Source organism: Mauremys mutica, chromosome 20 (genome assembly GCF_020497125.1).
Source record: "Mauremys mutica isolate MM-2020 ecotype Southern chromosome 20, ASM2049712v1, whole genome shotgun sequence".
Classification (NCBI taxonomy): Eukaryota; Metazoa; Chordata; order Testudines; family Geoemydidae; genus Mauremys; species Mauremys mutica.
In genome coordinates, this window is record NC_059091.1 from 23,170,154 (window position 1) to 23,193,615 (window position 23,462).

Genomic DNA, 23,462 nt, shown 5'->3' on the forward strand with positions numbered 1-23,462 from the left:
GTGAGGCGCTGAGCGGAGGGACCTGAGCCAGGGAAGCCCCATGGAGCCTGCTTAACTTTAAGCATGCCAGAAGTTCTGTTGAAGTCAGTGGGACGACTCGCATGCTTAAAGTTGAGTGTGTGCTTAAGTGCTTTGCTGGATCGGGCCCCAGGGTGTGGGATTGAGCCCAGAGCTTGGTTAAGATTTGTCTACAATTCAGAAACTTCACCGGCTCACTGGCAAAATTCCAAATGTTGGAGGAAAAGGTTTTGATTTTTTTTTTCTCTCTAAATGTTTTTCTGGGATTTTGATCAGCTGTAAAGAGCCCAGCGAAGTGCTTCACATTGGGACGGAATTTGAAACTTGGACGCAGCTCCAAATTTGGACCAAATGTCACTCGTCTGTCCCCTCCCCTCGTTTTCCTCCCAACCCTATTTTATCACAATTTGTTTGGAAATATTTCTCGGTCAGGGGCCCGTTGGTCTGGCTACCGGTGGCTTGCGTGGTTAACCTTGTCTCTAGATCAGCAGCATCGGTCAGGTTGGCTCTTGAAGAAATTAAAAGCAAAAGACCTTGGGATCGTGGTAACTTACTAGAAATCAAAGACGAGCGTGTGGTGTTTGTTAGTTATTTGAAATAACCTTTTTTTTAAATTCCTCCTTTGTTTTAACATGTGTTTTTTAAATGTGGTGGTATATGAAATATTTTTTGGGTGCATATTTTACTGATTTCACTATCCCCCTCCCTCCCGATTTAAAAATAATAATTATGAAGGGGGGGGGGAATAACTGGCTTCCCAATGACACTGTGACGACTTTATTTCACTTTCAGAAAGGACACTGTCAAGGCATTGTTAGGGCCCCGGGCCTGCACACTCCGCTCTGGGCACCGAATCCTGTGGGATTACGCCTGTAGTTATAGAGAGGTGCATTCTGTGAAGCTTGCCAGGAAGCGGCAGCCTCCAATGGTAATGTGCTTGTGGCTGGGACCCCCGCGCCGCTCTGCTGGCTGAAATCTGAACTGCTCACCTGTGGGACAAGAGCCCAACACTGCTAAGTAGGAGCCTGGTTCTTCTGTAGCACAGAGGGCTGCGGGGTGGGGTTCTCCTGTGCAGAGCAGGAGGATCTGAGTTCTAATCCTGCTGTGAAATTGCACACGAGAGTTAAATCTGGGGTGAGGATAGATTTGTTACAATGTATTTTAACAAAGTCTTCAGTTGTTTTACTTGTAACCACTGGGGATTCGGAGATTTTCCAATGTCCCATCCATAGAATCATAGTCCGGGGTCCTGCACTTGTGGCAGGACTAATTATCTCGACCATCCCTGACTGGTGTTTGTCCAACCTGCTCTTAAAAATCGCCCATGATGGAGATTCCACAACCTCCCTTGGTAATTTATTCCCGTGCTTAACCACCCTGACAGTCAGGAGTTTTTTTCCTAACATCCAACCTCTATAGCCCTGGCTGCAATTTAAGCCCGTTGCTTCTTGTCCCTAAGGATCAGAACTCAGATCTTCCTACGCTGCCCACGTTAGCCCAGCCGGCCCCGTCGCAGGAGAATCGTGCTGGTTCAGTCGCTTCGTGGTCACTTCTACAGTTTCACTTTGAGCTCCCCTCCGGGCAGGGGAGGGAGGTGATGAGATTCAAATATTGAAACCAGACTTGCAAAAATCCCGTTTCCCAGAGCGATTCAAATAGTCTAGAAAACACAGAGCCTACAGCCGGGTAACAAAGCCCTCTAGACAAGTGTGAGAACGATGCTTTTTTTTTTTTAAAAACCAAAACCTTTTTCGCTTGGCCTACGTTGTTTGACAGCCTTTGTCCAGCAGGGGGCAGGCTGCAGGTGATGGGAATTAGCCGGCTTCCCCCATAGCTGCCCAGTCTCTCTCCTCTACCAGAGGGTGCGGGTTGCCCCGGGGGGGCTAGGGCAGATGTGTGTCACCGCTGTGGGTGTCTGCAGAGCGTGGAGTCTGGTAGTGGCCACGCTGGGGGCTGTGGCAGCTCTGGGGGGGCTTCAGTTCAGTGCCCCGGGGTGTCGGCTGAGATGGCGGCCGGGCTTTGAGGGGCATCGAAGTGGGGTCTTGTGAATCTCCCCTCCCCCTTGGGGGGGGGGAGGAGGAGGGAATTTCCTGGCGGGTTGTTAGATAGATGCTCGCTCGTCGCCTGCCCCTCCCTGATGCTGATCTGAAGCACGTACCCTAGTCCTTACAAAGGGGCCCTGAGGGTGGGGATTGGGGGGAGCCCAGGGCTGCGGGTCGGGACTGAGGGGCACCGACAGGCTGGGTGGAGCTTTCCCAGCATCTGCCTGGCTCGGGCCCCGTTGTCATTGAATTGACTTGCAAGCCGTCTTGTCTCTCGGTGGGGGATGGGGCGTGGAGTGGGCCATCAGGCCGGGGGGTGCTTCCTCCCCCCGGCTTTCTCCGTTGTCCCACGTTTGGCCTGGAGCCCTGCATTCAGGCGGGGTAGGATTCCTGTGTGGTAATAGTCAGGCCACCGGGGGGCGAACTTCACCAGAGCCTCTGTGCGGGGGCTTGAGGTGCAGGCGCCTCAAAGTGGGTTGTGGGGGGGCCCTCCCTGTCTGGCAGATGGAGAAAGGGAGGCACTGAGGTGTCTTGTCCCAGGATCCGGAGGAATCAGTAGAAAAGCTGGGGCTAGAACCCAGGAGTCCTGGCTCCTATCCCCCACTCTAGCCCCCTCCCCTCCCAGAGCTGGGGCTAGAACCCAGGAGTCCTGGCTCCTGTCCCCACCTCCCCACTCCCCTCACAGAGCTGGGGCTAGAACCCAGGAGTCCTGGCTCCTATCCCCCACTCTAGCCCCCTCCCCTCCCAGAGTGGGGGATAGAACCCAGGAGTCCTGGCTCCCAGCCCCCCAGCTCTCACCCACTAGACCCCTCTCCCGTCCCAGAGCTGGGGATAGTACCCAGGAGTCCTGGCTCCTATCCCCCACTCTAGCCCCCTCCCCTCCCAGAGTGGGGGATAGAACCCAGGAGTCCTGGCTCCCAGCCCCCCAGCTCTCACCCACTAGACCCCTCTCCCGTCCCAGAGCTGGGGATAGTACCCAGGAGTCCTGGCTCCCAGCCCCTCCTGCTCTAACCCACTGCCCTCCCAGAGCTGGGGAGAGAACCCAGGAGTCCTGGCTTTCTCTTCCCTACACTTCCCGCAGCGCTAACCATTAGACCACACTCCCGCTCAGAACCCAGCTCTCCTGACTTTGCCAAGTGCCTTACCGGCTGCGCTGTGCTGCGCTGCCTGCCTGGCTGCTGTTGATTTGTAATGTTTCGTTCGTTTACGCTGACTGGGACAGATTCCTTGGCCCAGGATATAAATCCCCCCTCCCCCCCCCCCGAAGAAGAAGTGGGGCAGGATCCGACTTCCCTGACTTAGGGCCCCAAATAATGCAGCTACCAGTGGATGGGCCTGTTCTGCCGGCGCCTTTGGCAATAGGCCTGTGGGGTCGGGTAGAAATGTGAGGCTGTGTCACTTTCTTGGGGCACTTGTAGGATGGCCCCTGGGGCTGGATCTGCTCTACACAGGCAGGAGGGGAGCGGTCCCGTGACCGGAGCACGGCAGTACAGGGGGGATAGGGACTGGGGGCCGGTGAAAGCTGCGGATCAGCGTGTGTTATGTGCTCCTCGCAGCCCCCTCTCTGCGCCTGGTCCGCAGACGATCTGCCACAAGCTGGAGCAGCTCCTGCTTTTAGCTCCGGAGGTGTGGCCGTCGCACCAGGACTCCTGGGTTTTCTTCCCAGCTCTGGGACGGGGAGTCCCCCCTTCGGTCTCTGTGCCTCAGTTCCCCCCCCCACACACACACACTGAAATGGAGGGGATACTGGCCCAGCCTGGTGACCAACAGGGGATGAGGGCAGCGTGAGCTGACAGCGTGAGCTGACAGCGTTCGCGGTGAGGATGTAGCCGAGCACACGGTGTGGTGAGTGTCAGGGAAAAGCAGCCGGATCTGGTGACTAGCAGGGCAATCCCTTGGGGTGGGGGTTGCTTCTGGGATCTCCCCGATCCCTGTTCTTGCCCTAGATCTCAGCGGGGGTCCCTGCCGTCTGGGGTGATCTCAGCCCAGGGCTTCGGGCGCGGAGGGGTGGCTGGGGTGTCTGTGGTTTGGGGACCGTCTGCCGGGAGCGTCAGCGCCCAGCTTTTCCCTTTGGCTCCCAGTGTGGGGGTGGCAGGTGGCAGCGCCCTCCCATGTGACGAGTTGACCAAGTCTCTGCTTCGCAAAGGAGGGCTGGGGTCCTTCCTGCGCCCGGCCTCGGACCCTTCCCAGATAATGTCCCTTTAGCCCGTTCACTCCCGCTCGCCCGCCCTGGCGCGGACCCGGGGGCCAGACTCGCCTCTGAGCCCATCGATTTGGCCCAGCCTGAGCCAGAGCGCGGGGTTTGAATGCTGCTATTCCCCAGATGGGCCGCCGGGTGGCGCTGTTGCTGTCTGCAGCAGTATGGGGCTGGGGGGGAGATGTCTTTTGAAGTGAACTCCCCTCTGGGTTTTAACCTGTGTTGGTGGGAACCTAGAGATTGAAGCATCTAGGCCTGTAACGAGCGAGGGTCAGTGGGGAGGAGCTGATGGGGTGGATGCGGCAGGGGCAGGGATCGGCCCAGTTCTCCTCTCGCTGATGCCTGAGCGCCAGCTCAGAATCCCGCCCCCTCGGCCTAAAGGGCAGCCTGGGCTTGTCCTCGCCGGTGGATCAGACTTATCCCCACGTGGGAGGGGGCCCAAGCTCTAAGCCCCCTTTCCGTTCCCTTGCCTCGGCCTCCAGTGTCAATTAGAGCAGCCTGGAAGCTGCTCTAACTCCCGCTTCAGGCCTGGGGAGGTACAGAATAGGCTGATCTGCCCCCTATTTCCACCACCTGGGAAGGCCCCTAGGCAGGGTGGAATTCCCAGGCCCTCTGCACCCCACCCCCCGCGGTAACAGGCCTTTTGATTTAATATTGTAAAAGGGAAACGAGATTTCAGTCCGAGCTCCTGGAGTTAAATGCTTAATTCCCAGGGGAGTTAGGCACACGAATGCCTTTCAGGACTTGGGCTTTAGTTTATAATGCAGGGAGAGGGGATTCTGGGGCCGGGGGCCCAGTGGGAATGGGTTTGCCGCAGCCCCCTGTAGCTGAGCTGGGTTACGCCAGTGCAGGTCCGCTGCTGATGCTTTGGTTGTAATGGAGTGACTCTGGATTGTCTGGTGCTCAGAGGAGTGACTCCGGATTGACACCGGAACTGAGATGGGAGCAGGTCTCACTTTCTGCAGCTAGAATTTTCTCTTTTTTTTTTTTTTTTTCTTTTTTGAGTCCCCCCCCTCCTTCCCTGCCAGCCCCGAGAGGACTGAGATGGGTGTGTCTCGTCCGTCCCCCCCTCCCCCCCCCCGTGTGCTCCCGGCGCTCCAGCCTCATTGACACTGTAACTCGGGAGACCTCTCCTGATGCAACGTGCCGGGAGTCCCAGATACCTCTGCACCCCGACGTTCTCGACTCTCTCCCAGGAGCCAAGGGAGAGCCCCTGCCATAGATCTGTGCCTGGAAATGGGATGTTAGCCACACGCTCGTCCACCCAGGCCGCAGTGTGTTTGCCACACCTCCCTTCACCCCAAATTAGCCGTGCTGGAAACCTGGCCCCCTGCCCCTCGCCAGGTTCAAGTGGGAAGCCCCCCCCCCCCGTCCCCACTCCGGCAATGGGATTTTTTTTTCTGAGCTGGCAAATTTATTCACACGATTGTTTGAGTTTTCTTTCCAATCTGGACTTCACTTCACGCGTTTGAGTTGGGAAGCGGCACCTGGGTTTTTGGGCAGCTTTTTGGTTGGTTGCTTTGGTTTCCCTTTCGTTCCCATCGTCGTCGGTTTTCGTTTCTTTTTCCAAAAACAAAAAAACAAAAAAAACAAATTTGAGGGGAAAAAAAAGTATTAAAAACCCCTCTCTAATTTACACTTTAAAAAGCACTAAACGCCTGATTGTTCAAAGCGCCTGCCCATGCAGCATGGATGCCTTCCAAGTGCTTTCAGTTGATGCAAGTAGCTTCTATAATCTCAAGCATCCCCGATCCCCTGTCTCTGCCGCCCCCTCATAACATACTTACAAAGAGGAAAACAAAACAAAAAAATTAAATTTTTTTTAATGCAACTCACTCTTCGCTCCCCAGCGCCCCCTGCTGTTACTCTAACCCTGCCCCCGCCCCCCCAATAATGCCAGTATTTGTTCTGTGTTATAAGTGCCAAGAAATTTTTGTGACTCCCTCATTCCTGTGACCTGAGAGTATCGACAATTGCACATTAACTACTGTAAAGATTTAAAAAAAGAGGAATTCAGAAATGTTAATAATAATTAAAAAAAAGGTTTGTAACAAATTTGCACACCTGGCTGGTTATTTTCTACCCTGATTTCACACGCACACCCCAGGCATTTGCCAACAGCTGGAGAGTGGCGTTTAAGGCACTCAAGATAGCTGGGTTCGGTTCCTTGGCCAAGTCATTGCCAATTCTGTGCCTCAGTTTCCCCATCTAAAATAGGGGATCGTTCTACTCCCTTTGCCTATTTAGGTTGTAAGACCATGGCGCTAACATGGGGTACAGAGTCGAAGGTCAGAGGGGCTCTCTGCGATCATGAGTCCAGAGGACCTCCCTGAATTAATTCCTGCTTGAACTACGGGACGAGCTTCTCGGGAAACATCCGATCTTGATTTACAAATTGTCAGGGGTGGAGACTCGACCAGGCCCCTGGGTAAGTTGCTCCAGTGATTAAATAACCTCACACCTGATGCCCAGTCTGCACTGGGCTAGCTTCAGCTTCCAGCCTTTGGCTCGTGCTGACCCTTGGGCTGCTAGATTGACCGGTCGTCTGTTATCCGAGAGTTGTTCCCCGGGTAAGTCGAGTCACGTGTCCTGGGCTGGCCCCTGTAAGGGGAGGCAGGGCCAGATGCGTCCCTGAAGAGCCGCTCCCCAGGGAGGGACCCCATCCGGGCAGGTCATTGACCAGAGGACCAGCTGGCGGCGGGGTACGGCCTTATGCGGAGGCAGGGAAACAGGCCGCACACACACAGCTGCTGGCCAGGAGCCGCCGGAAGCCCAGGGCCAGGAGCACAAGTTTCTTTTGCCCCATCCCCCAGCCTGGGGGCCGCTCGTCGGCAGTAGCCCCAGGGCTGGACGTGAGGGACTCGGGGGGGGGGGGGGGGTTCTTTGTCCTCTTCAGGAGCTAAGCAACGAGCCCCCTCGCCAAGGGGGCGTCTCATCCTCAGGTCCCGGCTCTGAGCGAGGCAGCGCAGCCAAGCCACGTGATGCCACCAGGGGGCGCGCGTGAGGCGATCACCTCACCCCTAACTTTCTGGGTCAGTGCTGGAGCGCCCGGCCGGCTTCCCAAAGCTGGAATCCAGCCCGTGGCACGTGTCTGCCCCCCTCACCCGTCGAGCCCCAGCCTCCTGGCTGTGCGGCCACAGGGTTCCAGCAGGGGGCGCACCTGTGCCCCCTGCAGCCAGCCCTCTGTCGCCCCCTGCGGGCTAGCTTGGCTAGTTAGCACATCAGGGCAGCCAGCTGCCTCCCCCATGTTTGTGCCGAGCCGGCCACGCTGGGTCCCAGCTGGGTCCCGGGGCACTGACAGCCGAGATCGATGAGCACGGCCGGGATCGAGCTGGTGCGCACCACGCCCAGCCCCCTGGCTGTCAGGGAGTGACTCCAGAGTGACTCCAGATTGACAGCAGGCTGGGAGAGCCCAGCGACCCTCTGTCCACGTCTGTACAGTGTCTGGGGTGACGTGGGCCCTGATCTCAACGGGGGGTCTGGGCAGCACCTGGTGAGCCGGGGGCCCTGATCTCAGCTGGGGGGAGCAGTGCCTGGCAGCATGAGAGCCCTGATCTCAGCTGGGGGAGATGTGGGGGGGACAGCACCTGGTGAGCCGGGGCCCTGATCTCAGCTGGGGGGGAGGTGGGGGGGACAGCGCCTGGCAGCATGAGGGCCCTGATCTCAGCTGGGGAGGGCAACGCAGCACCTGGTGGGACGAGGGCCCTGATCTCAGCTGGGGGGGGGGGCGGGGAGGGTGGCAGCACCTGGCAGGACAAGACCCACCCACTCAGCTGGAGGCTCTAGCAGACTACAGATCATTTCAGGGAGACTCATCAACTCTGGCTCAGGCCCTGAATTTTCCCCAACGCTCCCCCCCCGCACCCATTTCCACTGGAATTTTAAAATGCTGCAACACATGGTGTGATGCAGAGAGTGGTGACGAGATAATATAACCCCCCCCCATTGTTCTCAAAGATTTCTTTAGCTTCTCAGCTACCCCAGGAAAAGCAGCACCTGGCTTTGGGGCAGGGGTGGGGGCTGATTGCTCAGCCCCCCCCCCCCTTCCCAGGTGGGAGCAGGTGCCATCCAACTATAATAGGCCTCACTCAGGGTCTGTTTGGGGAGCGGGGCCTAGTGGTCACAGCCGCCAGCTGCCTGCCAAGGGGGTTGTGGGGAGGGGAGCCCGGGCCCACCCACTCCACCAGGCTCCCATCCAGGGCCCTTTGGGCTACCCGTGGGCTGGCAACCAAGGCTGCTTAAGGCTGTTCTCCCTGGGCCTCTTCCTCTCGTCCCCCCCACAGATGAGTCCAAGGCTTTCCCCTGGTGAGGAAATCCAAACCCCAATAAGTAAGACGGGGGGGAGGTACCAAGGGCCATGGGATCCTTCCCCCTCTGGTGGGTCAGAGCCTTTACGCTTCCCGCTGCTCTGCTCCCCTCCCGCTCTGCCACCCACACGAGCTAATTCCCTGCCTTTTAATCCCTCCAGCAGCTGGAGCATTTGCTGCAGGTGTTTTGAGATGGGGCCCAAAATAATCCCATGTTGCCCAGTGTGGGGTCTGTACACTCCATCGCCCCAACCCAGCAGAGGCAGAGATCCTTGCAGGGGTGTCTAGGCGTCACCCCCTGCCCCAGCGCAGTGCCCGTATACACGGCCGCCTCTGGCTAGTCACGCACCAGATAGAAACTCTCGGGAGAGGCCCATTGCAGCTCCCTTTGCAGCCTGCAGGGGGAGACAGAGCAGGGGGAGCCCCCTGCTGGGGCTCTCCCATGTGCCTGTTCATTGCAGCACCTGAGCCTGTCCCCCCAGCTGCCAAGAGTCACGTAAACTCATCCCGCCTTTATAACGGGGGGCAGGGGCAGGCACCCAGGCCTCGTTAGCAGCTGTCTCCATTCATTCAGCCCCTCCAACGCCAACCCCATTTGCATTTCTGCTTCTGTCAGCTGGGCCCCGTTCCTGCCTGCGGAGAAGAGCCTGGCTGGGGGCAGGGGCACATCCCCCGGGAGACCCCAGAACCCTGCAGGTTACCACAGTTCCAAGCGCTGGGCCCGTGTCTGCCCCTTAGGGACCAAACCCAGCCCCCGAGAGGAGCTGCCGTGTTCTGGGCTGGCGCTGCCCGCGGGATTGCTGCGTTCTCAGGGCCCGGCCCGGTTCCCGGCAGCGCTTGGGAAGGCAGACAGGCCAGGGGCAGGGTGTGGCGGCCAGTGGCCAGATCCCCAGCTGGTGTAACAGCCAAGGAGGCACTTGGATTATCGCCCGCTGCAGAGCCACACCACGGATGTTGATGCACAACTGTGGCTGTCACAGCCTCAGCAGGTGTAAATCAGGGCAGTCTCATTGACCCCCCTGGGACAACACTGCTTTACACCAGCTGGGGAGCTGGCCCCACTGACCCCAGCGGGAGGGTGACCAGATGTCCTGATTTTATAGGGACAGTCCCAATTTTTGGGTTTCTCTCTTATAGAGGTTCCTATTACCCCCCACCCCGTCCCGATTTTTCACACTTGCTGTCTGGTCACCCCACCCCGTGGAGGGATGGGTGAGTCCCATGTGCTGGGGATTTTCAGAGCACGGCGAAGATCCCCGGGGACGGAGCATTAAAAGCTCCCAAGGGCGGCCCCGTCTCAGCGCACGGAGCCACTGACAAAAACCAGGCGCCTTGAAAGGGACAAAACATTGGCCTCGAGTCCTCACTTTTGCTGCTTTATTGTTTAAAGGTTTTTTAAAAAAATATTAATTTGATTTTTTTTTTAAATTAGAAATTCAGGTTCCGGCGAGGCCACGAGACTCTGGGACCATGTCACATGGGAGCTGTCGTTGGACGTCCTTTGTGCCTCTACTTCCTCCCACAGGCCCTGCTCCCCGGCTGGACTACATCTCCCAGAACACACTGTGCTCACTCCCGGAGCAGAGCCACTGGGCTGCAGCCTGGGAGTTGCAGCCGGGAGCCCCTCCCACCCCTATTTTCCTCTGTGGGCCAAGCTCCCTGCCCAGACTACATCTCCCATGATGCACTGCACTCCCTATCAGCTGCCATAGTGCATCATGGGAATTGTAGAAAGGAGTGTCTCATGCCCCTATTTCCCCCATGGGCCCTGCTCCCTGGCCAGACTATATCTCCCAGCATGCACTGCAGTCTCTCCTTGTGGCAGAGGCACCAGCAGGGTCCATCCCGGTTCTGTTTGTACAGCACCAAGCACTGTGGGGGCCTCCCAACTCTACCATAATACAAATAATTAACAACAAACCGACCGTCAGGTCCTCTTCCTCCCCTCTAAGGAAGCAAAAATCCAACAACGTGACCCCCCATTTCTTTAACTGAAAACCCGCCTGAGGAATTATTTTGGCTTTTCGTACAAAAAATGAGCGACGGCCCCGCCAGGGAGGGGCGAGGAGCCAGCGCAGGCCAGGCAAAGCGCAGCTGGGCTTTAAGGCAGGGGAGCCCTAAAAAGCAGCTGTCACCATCCCTGAACCCCGTGCGCCAGCCCAGCATGGGAGGGTATTAACAGCTGAGTTTGCACCCCATGCTAGTAAGAATCGGTCTACCTGCAACAGGCAGCTGGTGTGATAAGACAGCGCCCCCTGGTGGCACAGGCTGTGCTGCCCCATCCCGTCCTGGAACGGGCAAGCTGCTTCTCCTTCCCGCTCCTGGCTTTGCAGAAGGGGGGTGGAGGTACCAAAGAACTGGCTTCCCTTCCCTCCCAAATCTGGGGAGAGATCAGAAGTGCCCCCCATTCCAGCACATTGCTACTGCCCCCTACAGGCTGACAACACCCCCAGCCCTGTATCTGACTGCAAGCCCCCGATGTGGAAGCAAAGGCTGGGGGGGAGGAGAGAAACACCTGAACCAGATTCCCAGCAGGAATCTCCCCTGGTACCTGGAGGTGCCTTTTCTTTACCATAGGTGCCAGCCCCAAAGGTCAGAGAAAGGCACCGTTTTGGGCTGTGCTCCAGCAGGGCAGCTCCTGGGCTGCTCGCCAAGCAATGATGGAGGCATGTGCGTGGAGGGGGAGAGGGGGGGCTGGTCAGGAGAGTGGTGCCCCCCCACCCCCCGCAGTCCTGGCCAGCCGATTACAGAGTGAAGAAGAGGATAAGCACCACGATGAGGAGAACAAGCAGAACGCCGATCACACACCACTGGCGCCGGTCTGGGGAGGAGGAAGCACAAGGGGAGATGCAGTGAGTGTGGGGGGTGGGGTGGCAGGGACGATTCTGAGATTGGGGGGCAGGGGTTGGCTTAAGCACTGACACTAGGGACCTCTAGGCTGCCTGGGGTGCATTAAAGAAACCTCCCTCCCACATGCACACACATCCCAGGAGTAAAGCTCACTACCCCCCACCCCCACTCCCCGCCCCGTTTTACGGAAGGGAAACTGAGGCAGGGGAAGGGACTTGCCCCAAAAGTCACACAGGGGCATGAATAGAAACCAGGAGTCCCGACTCGCTGCTCTCGACTAACCACCAGACTCCACTTCCCTCCCAAAGTTGGGGATAGAAGCCAGGAGTCCTGACTCCCGGCCCCTCCCTGCTCTAACCACTGAACCTCACTTCCTTCCCAGAGACAGGAAGGGGACTCAGGGTTTGAAGTCTCCTGGGTGCTTTGAAAAATCTCCCCCTGCCCGGCGCCTTCCTCACCGCTGGTCATGTGGGAGACCTTGGCCATCTTCTTCAGCACGCCGTCCATGCGGGACTGGGTGTGATCCATCTCCTGGCCGAACTCCTCCAGCATCCTGCCAAGCCAGGCTCAAGCTGTCATCAGGGTGCAGCGCCCACTCAGGGGGGCTGCGGTCAAGCCAGGAGACATGGAAACACCCCCCACCCCCACTAACATGCCTGCCCGGCTCCCCGTGTCGGGGATCCAGTCACTGCCGCTTTCAGTCCCCTGCCAAGGTGTCAGGAGGGGGCCTGTCCCATTCCCTCCCTCCACCGCCCCCAGGTTGGTGGGGCTTCTCCTCCGGGCACCTGTCATGCCTCTAAGAACTGGGCTGAGACCCGCCAAACTCACCTCACATGTGGGGCCAGATGGGAGGGATTTTCAGATCTGGGGCTGGTGCCCCCTAGTGGGGAAAGGCCTCATGTCCCATTCCCAGGCCCGTGAGCAGGTCTCCCCACACCCCGCCCCACTCACAAGCTCTGCTCGTCCAGCTCGTCCCCAACCCGGCCCGACATGTGCTTCAAGACCCGGATGCTGCCCGACACCAGCTCCAGCTGCTCGTCCTGCTGGTCTATGATCAGCTGCCGGGGAAGGGAGGCAGGAAAAGCCCAGTGAGTCGTTGCCAGGGGGATGTGCGACAGGGTCCCGTTACGGGGGAGGGGGGTGATTGGATCGGCACCAGAACGGTGGTGGGAGACAGGAACTGGGATGGTGGGAGGGAGGAATTGCTGCCCCCACCCCCTCAAAGTTTGCAACCGCCAGCCCCCAGGGTTAATCCCCAGGTTGTGGGGCTGTGGAACTCCCTGCTGCAGGGGGTCCAACACACAGGGCACGAGGGTGGCAGCTTGGGTAACTTTAGATCCAGCTCTCGGATGGGGTGGATGGATGTCAGGCCACAGCCCCCGACTCCCCCCACCCTGAGCTGATCACTACAGGGGTCTGGAAGGGAGGACACTGTGTCCCTCCTGGTCTGGGTGACTAGGGAGGCAGCAGGGCGTATCCGTCCCCTCGTAGCCCCCCAGCCCCTGCCTGTGGCCCCTGCCAGCTCCCCACCTGCTGATGCAATTGCTGCTCCTCAATATAGCGGGAATTGGCGGACACCAGCTCCTCCTGCAGCTGCCCGGACCGCTCCGGGGGGGGCTTCTGGCTGGCCCCACCGCCAATCAGCATCTGCAGGGAGAGAGCGGAGCCCTGACTGGGGACCCATCCAGGCAACTGAGTGCTGGGGGTAGCAAGTGCCTCGGGATGAGGGGGGTGATGGGGACTGGGTGGCTCAGGGGGGTGGGGAATGGGACACGGGCCCTTCCCTTCTAGGGGGCACCGCCTCCGATCTGGAGGATGGCAACGCAGACTCCATATTCGCCTCCTCCCCCTGCTGTCAGCCCATCCCCTACACAGCAAGACCCTCATTACCAGAGGGGCGGGGGCCAAATGCACCATGGGGACCAGCCCCCCACCCCCGCGGGAGAGATCAGGCACCTTGCAGAGTGCCCAGGAGGCATGGGCAGCTATGTCCCTGGATGGAGCATCCCAGCTGCCAGGGGCTGCCACTCCAGCCTCCCCCATCAGCGGCTGCGGGACAGAGAGGATGGCGTACCAGGGCACGAGATGGGCTATAGGGCTTTCTATGGGGCCTGGGCGGTGCTGTGGGCTGGGGCTCCCCGCCCCCGCGAGCTCTCCCATTGCTGCTCAGGGAGGACGGGACCAGGTACCTCTCTGTTTTTCCGCTCAGCGAAGGCCAGGGCTGATGGGCTGGATATGTGATCCCGCATCTCCTGCCATGGAGGGGAGGGAAGGGGTTAAAAACGAGATTGGTCTGAAGCCAGAGGGGCTTGTTGCAGGGAGAGAGGGGGGCTTGTGAGAGCAGCAGCCCGGGGCACTTCCGTGGGGGTCCCCCTCCCCGTCGGCTTCACAGACAGAAATGGGAGCAGGGGGAAGGGAAGGGACTTCCCCATGGCAAGCCGGAAAGGCCAGGAACAGAACCCAGGTGACCTGGACTTCCCTTGCCTTAACCACTAGACCGCACTCCCCTCCCAGAGCTGGGGATAGAACCCAGGGGTCCTGGCTCCCAGCCCCTTGCTCTGTCCAATACACACACCGAGTTTCAAAACTACCTGCTGGAAACCATGATCCCTGACTCAGTTTCTCCTCCTCCCTGAACTATTGGGGTCCCTCCACTGCACTAGCTGTTGTGCCCACTAGAGGGCAGCACAACCCCACACACTCAGAGGAGGTCCGAGTTTCCAGATTCCTCCAGCAGGGGGCGGCCCTGTGCCTCAGACAGAGACACACACAAGCCCCGGGGTCCTGATGCATTAGGGGCAGGGGTTCCCCACCTTGACAGAGTCCCGCATCTGCCTCACGAAGGCCCGTCTCTCCGTCAGCTCGCTGGCTTCGATCCTGAACTTGCGAGGGTTCGACTCCACAATGCGTGCACCCGAGCTAAGGACCCAGCGCGCAGGGCACGGACAGAGTCCGGGCGCGGGAGTGGGGAGCACAGGAGGGGGGAGAGTGGGTGGGGTGGACGAGGCCCCAGCCAGCCCATAGGCACCGAACAGCTCTCTGGATTTCCCTTCATTCCCATGGACTCTCCCAGCAGGGGGTGCCGTGGGGAGTGGGGCAGAGACCTGTCACTGGGAGGGGGCTCCCGGCTACTCCCAGCAGGGGGCACCGTGGGGAGCGGGGCAGAGGCCTGGCTCTGGGGGGGTCTCCTGGCTACTCCCAGCAGGGGGTGCCGTGGGGAGTGGGGCAGAGGCCTGGCACTGGGGGGTCTCCCAGCTACTCCCAGCAGGGGGCACCGTGGGGAGCGGGGCAGAGGCCTGGCTCTGGGGGGAGCTCCTGGACTCACCCAGCAGGGGGCATTGTGGGGAGCGGGGCAGAGGCCTGGCACAGGGGGGAGGGGCTCCTGGCTACTCCCAGCAGGGGGCGCCGTGGGGAGCGGGGCACAGGCGGGGCACAGGCCTGGCACGGGGGGAGGGGCTCCTGGCTACTACCAGCAGGGGGCGCCGTGGGGAGCGGGGCAGAGGCCTGGCACAGGGGGGGAAGGGGCTCCTGGCTACTCCCAGCAGGGGGCGCCGTGGGGAGCGGGGCAGAGGCCTGGCACGGGGGGAGGGGCTCCTGGCTACTCCCAGCAGGGGGCGCCGTGGGGAGCGGGGCAGAGGCCTGGCACGGGGGGCTCCTGCAGGGGAACCTGGCCCCAGAAGGATATCAATGGTCTCCTCCAGATCCTCCAGGTCCCACTCGATGCTCCGCAGGCTGTTGCGCAGCTCGTTCGTGGTCCAGTCGAACTCCTCCGTGCTGACGACATGAGTCTCCTGCAGCAGCTCACACCAGCGCTCGTACAGCCCCCGGGCCGTGTTCACAGCCTTCTGCACCTCCCTGGGGGGCAAAGAGCAAGGGGGGGGTGAGGAGACCCCCAGGGAGACGGCACTGTGCTGCCAAACCCTGTCTGGCTGCTCTTCAGCTCTCCACCCACCCACCCCAGAGGTGGCTGCATCGCAGCACGAGGTGACCAGATGTCCCGATTTTATAGGGACAGTCCCGATTTTGGGGTCTTTTTCTTATCTAGGCTCCTATTATCCCCGACCCCCGTCCCAATTTTTCACACTTGCTGTCTGGTCTCCCTAGCAAGGAAATCCGGTATGAACAGCCCCCAGCCCTCACCCCAGAGGATGGGAAGGGATCTCCCCGCAGCAGAGGGGGGCTGTTCCTCCAAGGGGGAGGGGGGAAGGGAGATGTCTCTTCTTCCGGGGGGTGGAAGGGGGGGTTTCTCCAGGGGCGGGGGGGACGGAAGCGGGGGGGTTTCCTCCAGGGGCGGAAGGGGGGATGGTCCAGGGGCGGGGGGCGGAAGGGAGGATTTCTCCAGGGGCGGGGGGCGGCAGCGGGTGGGTGTCTCCAGGGGGGGGAGGGGGGGCGCTCCAGGGGCGGGGGGGCGGAGGTGAGGGTTTCTCCAGGGGCGGGGGGGACGGAAGCGGGGGGGTTTCCTCCAGGGGCGGAAGGGGGGATGGTCCAGGGGCGGGGGGCGGAAGGGAGGATTTCTCCAGGGGCGGGGGGGGACGGAAGCGGGTGGGTTTCTCCAGGGGTGGATGCTCCAGGGGCGGGGGGGCGGAAGGGGGGTGCTCCAGGGGGGCACTCCAGGGACAGGGGGCGGGAGGGTTTCTCCAGGGGCGGGGCCTCTCAAGGGGGGGCAGGCTCCCCAGCGGGGCTCTCTGCACAGGGTCCCGGTGCTATTTTCAGCCCCATTTAAGGGGGGGGGGCGATTCTGCGCGGGCCGCGGCCGACTCACCCCCGCACGGCGGAGAACGGGTCCTCCAGGGCCATGCTGCCGCCCCGGCCCCCCGCTCCGCCGGCTGCCGCCACCGCTCCCCGCCATGTGACCGGCGCTGGCCCGGCCCCGCCGAAACTCCGGCCGCCGCCTTTGCTGGGGGCGGGGCGGCCTTGCCCGGACTGGGGGGGCGGATCCAGCCGGGCAGGCGGCAGCTGCGGGAGGGGGGGGGGGGCGGGGCTCCACCCATTCACAACCCTCCATGGAGGAAATGGGGGAGGGGGGAACAAGGCTGAGCTGACCCCGAATTCCTGGCCCTGACCTGCTCCACACTGAGCCAAGGAGCGGAGACAGGGAACCCAGAAGTCCGGATTCTCCCATCCCCCACCGTCACATCCCGCCCCCGTCCCGAAACTGGGAATAGAACCCAGGAGTCCTGACACACACACCCCGACCCCACTCTCCTCCCAGAGCAGAGAACAGAACCCGGGTGTCCGGACTCCCAGCCCCGCCCCCCAACTCTAGCCCCTAGACTCCACTCCCAGCTGCTCCTCCTCATGGGGATTTAATTCCAGTCCAGCCAGTATGACAAGTCCCTGCTGTGGGGTTACTGGTTGTCCCCTCCCTGCCGCAGGGGATTTCTCATGACTCTTGGCAGCTGACTCCATGGGACCCTGGCCCCCAGGGGGCTGCTGCTAGGAGGCCTTGTGAGGGGTGACACTGAGCTGTTGAGGCCAGCAGGGTGGGGGGTGCATCGAGTTGGGGGGTGTAGCCATTGGGGGAGACGGGGGTTGTGTACATCTGAAGTTGTATGTGAGATTAGTTGATGGTCAGGTTGTGGAGGATAATGTGAGGGTTGTGTGCTGTGTGTGTGGGCAGGGTGTGTGGGGCAGGGGGGTTGCATGTTGTCAGATTGTGTGAGGGAGTTGTGTGGCATGCAGGCAGGTTGTATGTGTGTTTGAGCTGTGTACAGGTAGATTGTGTCCACTCAGGCTGGGTGTGGTTGTAGTCAGATTGTGGGCAGAGTTGTAGGGTATGTGTGTAGTCAGATTGTGTGTGTGGGAACAGGCAGTGTGTGTCAGGTGTTTACAGATAGGTTGTGTACAATCTGATTATGAGGGGATGTGTGTAGTCAGGTTGTATTTAGTCGAGTTGGGGGAGAGTTGTCTGATATGTGTAGAGGGAGGTTGTGGGGGGGAGGGTGGAGGCAGATTGTGAGTAGTCAGATAGTGTGGGGGAGTTGTGAGTCGGTGAGAGAAGTAGGCTGTGTACAGTCAGACTCTGCCTGGCAGCCCGGATGTGTGTAGTGAGGTTGTGTCATCTAGTTGGATTGTGGGGGGGATATTGTGGGTGGATGTGTTGTGTAGATGGGATGTGTTGGGAGTTATGTGTGGGTGGGGGTGATAGGCAGGTTGTGTGTGGGTGGGGGAGATGGGTTGTGTAGTCATTATGGAGGGAGTTGTGGGGGGAGATTGGCTGTATGTAGTCAGATTGTGGGGGGTTGTGTCATGTAGTTGGGCTGTTGGGGTGATAGGTGGTGGCTGGGGGAGACTGGGGGTGACAGGCAAGTGGTGGGTGGCTGGGGGAAATGGGGGGTGACTGCAGGGTGCTGTGGGGGTGACAGGCAGGTGGTGGCTGCCTGGGGGAGATAGTAAGAGGCTGTGGGGGTGACAGACAGGGGGTGGGTGGAAGGGGGAAGATGGGGGGGCTGGGGACGTGGCAGGCAGGTGGTGGATGGCTGGGGGGAGATTGGGGGTGACAGGCAGGTAGTGAGTGGCTGGGGGGAGATTGGGGAGGGCTGTGGAGGTGACAGGCAGGTGGTGGGTGGCTGGGGGAAGATGGGGGGGGCTGTGGAGGTGGCAGGCAGGTGGTGGATGGCTGGGGGGAGATTGGGGGGTGACAGGCAGGTAGTGAGTGGCTGGGGGGAGATTGGGGAGGGCTGTGGAGGTGACAGGCAGGTGGTGGGTGGCTGGGGGGAGATTGGGGGTGACAGGCAGGTAGTGAGTGGCTGGGGGGAGATTGGGGAGCGCTGTGGGGGTGACAGGCAGGTGGTGGGTGGCTGGGGGGTATTGGGGGGTCACAGGCAGGTGATGAGGGGCTGGGGGGTATTGGGGAGTGACAGGCAGGTGGTGAGTGGCTGGGGGGAGATTGGGGAGGGCTGTGGGGGTGACAGGCAGGTGGAGAGTGGCTGGGGGGAGATTGGGGAGGGCTGTGGGGGTGACAGGCAGGTGGTGGATGGCTGGGGGGAGAGTGGGGGGGGCAGGTGGGGAGGGGCGGGGGGGGGGTGGGGAGTGCCAGACAGGGGGGGGGGGTGGGGCGAGTTGGGGGGGGGACCGGGAGGTGGCCAGGGGGTGGGGGGTGTCAGGGGGGGGGGGAGGGGGGGGGGGCGCCAGGCTGGGGGGATGGGTGCAGTCCCACGTGCTGTGCACACAGGTGGGCTGCGGGGGAGGGATTTGCAGCGCGAGCCGATGGGTTTTTCCCGGTAGGATCCCGGAAGGACGCTCCCCATAGGCCACCACGGGGCCTTCCAGCCTCTGCCCTTATACGGAAAGAGGAAGCGAGGCGGCCGCAAACGTAGCCCCTTTTGGAACGTTGGTGCGCGCCGCGTTCGGATCCCGCCCCCTGTCGTCATGGGCCCCTGAGATAGTCATGGAAACGGTAACCGGGGCAGGCTGGGGTGACCTCAAGCGTGGGGCGGGGCCTCCGCCTCCTCTTCCTTCCTCTTAAAGAGCCCGCGGGGGGGAAGGGGCCGGTGCTGGGCCAGTTTCTTCCCGGGCCTGCGGGCAGGTGGCGGGGGGGGGCTTGACCCCCCCCCCAGCACCGACCCCCCCCCCCGGGCAGTGCCACAGATGCGGGCGGGTAATTTTGGCCTCTTTGCAGCGCTGAGATTGTGACCCTCATAAAAGGAGGAAAAGCAGGTTTGTCGCCCCAATTCGGAAAATTGTTGCACCCGCTGGAGGGGCTTAAAGCAGCTTTGCCTGGAAGGGTTTCTGGGGCCTTCTGGAGCCAGCTTAAGTGGTGATACCAAACCGGCCGCACGCCTCACGCTGCCCCGTTCAACTTCATCTAGGCGGCGTGAAGCATGAAATGATACTACAGAGCGATTGCGTGGCCAGCACCGTTTGTACACATGCAGGAGATTTTGGCGTGGCTTGAGTGGCTATACAGGTGCTAACATTAGTACCTTAGGAGAGGAGCATAACGAGCCGTGCAGCCGCTTGCATCCGGCACACGCACGTTCTCAACGAACGGAGGAAGATTTCATTCACTACGAGTTCTGGCTCAGAGTTCGGGTTTGCTGTAGTACGGTGTGTTTACTGGCATGGCACGAGACACAGCGATTGCATCGTACGGGCACGCATTTTGCAGCCAGCACGCAGATGTTGCAGTAACTCCAGTCAGTGGATTTAAACACAGATCGCGCTGTTTACACACACACACACACACACACACACAGAGAGAAAGCGATGTTTGCGTTTGCACTCCATGTACACAAGGTGCGTTTTATCTAGCAGAGATTGCAGCCTCACACGCGTTCTGCTTCTGCTGCATTGCACGCGGAGACAGATTTTTTTGGTAGACCGCATTAAACGGAGATGGTGCTTTTGCTCAGACACAAACGTTACACTCACAGGCTGGATTTGCACTTAAAACGGCGATTGTGCTTGTGTGCTCACGTTATTGTGCAGCGAGCTTTATAGCACGCTGTGCAGTGGCTGCATTTATGTATCGCATTGCGCGTGCACGTGCATTATCCGCTGCATTCAATGCATCGCGCGCACCCAGGCCTGGTGCAAGAGTTGCACGGCTGGCCCTGCACAGCCCGCTGGCGTCGGCTCCAGAGACCGCCTCGCACTCACACCCGCCCCGGCGGCATCTGCTGCACTGCGCGCGCAAACAAGCCCCCAGCTCTACGTTGGACGCGCATAATAAAGCATAAACTGCCGGGCGGCTGGCTGCTTGTGCCGAAGCGGCCGCGGGCGGCTGGTCTGGCGGGGGTCCCTTTTGCATCGACCCCCCCCCCCAGGTCCTTAGCCGCTTTGCTGCGGCTGGCGGCTTCCTTCTCCTCCCCTCCCCCACGCCTCGGCATTTCCGTCCTTCCCTCCCCTCCCCCCACTAGCCGCTGGGGGTGGCGGCGCGTTGCACAGGCCGGATGCGGCTGAGTGAGTGGGCGGGGGCGGCCCGGGCGCTGAGATCACCGGGGGTATAAAAGCAGCGGAGCTGGGCGCGGCTGGGCTTAGTCGGGGCGGCTGGTCCGAGGCGGCGGCGGTGGAACAAAGGCGCAGCCCCAAAAGGCGGCGGAGCAGCAGCAGCAGGCGGCGCGGGGGTGGGAAGACCCGAGTGCAGCCCCCTCCCCGCCCCCAAGTCTCCGGTCGGTGCAAAGGGCCCCGGCCGCGTGCAAACAGCCCGATCCGTGCAGGAGCGAGCCGGGCCGCAGCCGCCGCCGCCCCCGCCCGGCATGGAGGCGCAGAAGGAAGCCCAGCGCATCATGACGCTGTCGGTGTGGAAGATGTACAACTCCCGCCTGCAGCGCGGCGGGCTGCGGCTGCACCGGAGCCTGCAGCTCTCGCTGGTCATGCGGAGCGCGCGGGAGGTTTATCTCTCGGCCAAGCTGGAGGAGGACGAGGAGGGGCGCCTGGGGCCGCAGCCCGGCCTGGGGGAGGAAGGCGCCGGCCAGACCCCGCTGCCGCCCGCCGCCTGCCCGGGCCCCCTGGCGCCGGAGGAGCGGGCAGCCCCCGCGGACCGTGGAAACGCCCCGGCCGCAGGCGATCCGGAGCCCATGGAGACGCAGGACAGCGGCGGGGACTTGCCCCCGGCGACTCCAGCGCCCGGGGCCGGTAGGCGGCCGGCGCGGGGGGGCTCGCTGCCACCCCCGGGCAAAGGCAGCAGGAAGCGGCGGAGCAGCAGCTTGGACAAGCCGGGGGCCGCCGAGGCCGGGCTGGTGCCCACCAAGAAGGCCCGGCTGGAGGCGGAGGAGGAGGAGGGCGAGCGGCAGCCCCAGGGACAGGACGGCCCCTTCCCCAGCCTGGCCAAAGTCCTGCAGACCCGCTTCTCCGGGATGCTGCGGGGCGGCCCCGCCAAGGGGCCCGAGCCCACGCCGGGCTGCCGGCCCGGGGACGGGGTGCTCAGCATACTGGTCCGAGCCGTGGTGGCCTTTTAAATCCCCGTCCCCGCCGCTCGGGGGGACTCGTGGCGGGGGGCCCTGGCCCGCGGCGCGCAGCGGCTCGCTCGGCTCCTGGCGGGAGCCATGGGGCAGGGCGGGGGTCGCGGCCCCCCTCTCCCTGGCGGAGGGGGGGCGGGAGAGAGACACGCGAAGGCCGGGGCCGGATTGAGAGGGCGGCGGAAGGACGATCGGACTTTCCCCTCCCCACCCTGCTGGGTCCAGGGCGGAGGCGAGGCCCAAGGCTCGTGGGGACCGAGAGACGCCGCCGCTTTGTGGGGAGTGGGGGGGCGGACTTTGGCCCAACTTCAGGATGGGGCAGAGACTCGCACGCCGGGCCGAGCTGTTCCTGCCCGCTCCTCGCCGAGAGATGGTTTATTTTTGTGCAGAGAAATGCTATGGCCGGACCTGGGCTCCACTGGTGCTATTCCACAACCCGTAAACTGGAGGGGGGGGGGGGTTGTGTGTGGTTTTTTTTTTTGTAACTTGAAACTGTGTTGTTCCGTGTCCTTGTGATGGCAGAATGTTGGCTGGGGGAGGGGGCGGCAGACCCGCCGGCCAGATGCGGGCTGAAGGGGTGTCGAAGAGAGCGAACAGTCCTGAGAAATAGCCCAGAAAGGGAGGCTGGTTTCTCCAGCCCGCCCCTCCTGCGCCTGGTTCTCCAGCACCCGCAGAAGTGGGGTGATGGGGGGAGATGGGTGCCCGACTTACTAGCTCGCTTTCCTCAGGGGCACTTCTTCGGACAGGTGTTTTTTGTGTGTTTTGTTTTCAAGAGGCCTTTTTTCTTTCACCAACGAAAAGCTCAACCCAGGATTCATTAAGGAAACTTCCCCCACTTCCAGCCTGGCCTGCCCGTTATGACACACCGCTCATATGACCAGTCATTGCATCACACCCCGTCTCGAAGGGCAGCAGGGAATTTCCTGCTCAGACCGCCCGTAGATTGGTGTGTGTGTGTGTGTGGAGCTGGTTTTTCAGGGTGTGGGTGGGGTGTGTGTCAGCCTGACTCATTTAACCCTCCAAAGGAGAACTGAGAGGAGGCTGCCTGCTCTTCAAAATCAAATAAAAGTTGTTGGTTCTTTTAAAAAAAAAATACGAAAGTCAGACTCTGGAGGGTTTTTTATTTCCTCTTCAGTTTGGGAGAAGTGGAGGGAAGTTTCTTTTACTCAGAGTTTTGAGGTATCTGAACTAACCAGTTAAAATATGATGATTAAATTTGGTCTGAATTGCTGAAGATCAAAAGAGAAGAGCGTGTTTGAGAAGGGGAGAAATCCTGGTCACCCACCCTCACCCTGGGATTTTCAAAGGAAAATTATTACATGTTCAAATCCCCCTGTGAAACTCTGAGAATCAGCCATCTCTTTCTGTTGTCATGGCTCGTGGGTCTGAGATCTTACCCCCCCCCCCCCCCCATGCCACTGTCTTGTTTCAAATCAAATACCCCTCAAGTTCTCTTTGAGGCTCGGAGAGGAGGGACGGATCTGTCTGTGTTTGTGAATGTCGTCATGGCTTTACCTAGACCCATGAACAAAAATCATTCTTTGGTTCCTGAATTTGCTAGTTGCTCGCAGAGGACACTAGCGAATGGATTAAAAAAACCAGGAAACCCCCCTACACAGTTGAGACATTTCTTTTTAAATGTGACCCATGTGTCCTGAATGCTTGTAATTTATATCTGTAGTTCCATTTTTTTATTGTCTTTTGGGGGGGGGGGGGGGAACATGGACTGGGCTTTCCTCCTCGGTGGTGTTAATTTTTTTTGTTAAATAAAAACCATTTGTGAAACTGGTGAAGTTGTTGCACTCTGCATTTGTCATAGAAATGGGGGCGGGGGGTGTTGTTTTAAAGGTCTGGCTAAATTTAGTGGCAGGCTTTTGTTTGGCCTGTTCCAGGCAGCCACTGATTTCAGGCCTTGAGCTAAACCAAGATGGGCTCCTAACCCCTGGACTGAGGCTGGGTGTGAATCCTGTTTATTCCAGTAGGACCCAGGCGCTGGATGCAGTAGAGGATCCCCCATGGAAGGAGTCTGATTCATGCCATTGGTCCAGCCAACATCCACCCCCTTTTCTCCCTCCTCCTGAGTCTTGGCCTCTCTATCCCTTTGTGAGCTCCCCTCTCTGCCCCCCTGGCCTGTGGGGTGACCCTA

General features: G+C 60.5%; 2 protein-coding genes across 3 annotated transcripts; one reads left to right on the forward strand and one right to left on the reverse strand.

Annotated features, from left to right (window-relative positions):
* Positions 1–5,668: 5,668 nt before the first annotated feature.
* On the reverse strand, positions 5,669–16,237 carry STX10 (syntaxin 10). Of its 2 annotated transcripts, XM_044995763.1 has the most exons (9): positions 16,177–16,237; positions 15,100–15,269; positions 14,228–14,322; positions 13,604–13,666; positions 12,945–13,061; positions 12,366–12,472; positions 11,873–11,967; positions 11,336–11,385; positions 5,669–5,817 (listed from the first exon to the last, which is right to left on the reverse strand). In XM_044995763.1, exons 1-9 carry the CDS (start codon positions 16,209–16,211, stop codon positions 5,713–5,715), a joined length of 837 nt encoding a protein of 278 aa, XP_044851698.1. In that variant the 5' UTR covers positions 16,212–16,237; the 3' UTR covers positions 5,669–5,712. The 2 variants fall into 2 exon arrangements, with proteins under 2 accessions (XP_044851698.1, XP_044851699.1); XM_044995764.1 differs by lacking the exon at positions 5,669–5,817 and having other exon boundaries at positions 9,991–11,385.
* A 4,172-nt stretch (positions 16,238–20,409) lies between these two features.
* On the forward strand, positions 20,410–22,402 carry IER2 (immediate early response 2). The gene has a single exon (XM_044995773.1). It carries the CDS (start codon positions 20,615–20,617, stop codon positions 21,314–21,316), a length of 702 nt encoding a protein of 233 aa, XP_044851708.1. The 5' UTR covers positions 20,410–20,614; the 3' UTR covers positions 21,317–22,402.
* Positions 22,403–23,462: the final 1,060 nt, after the last annotated feature.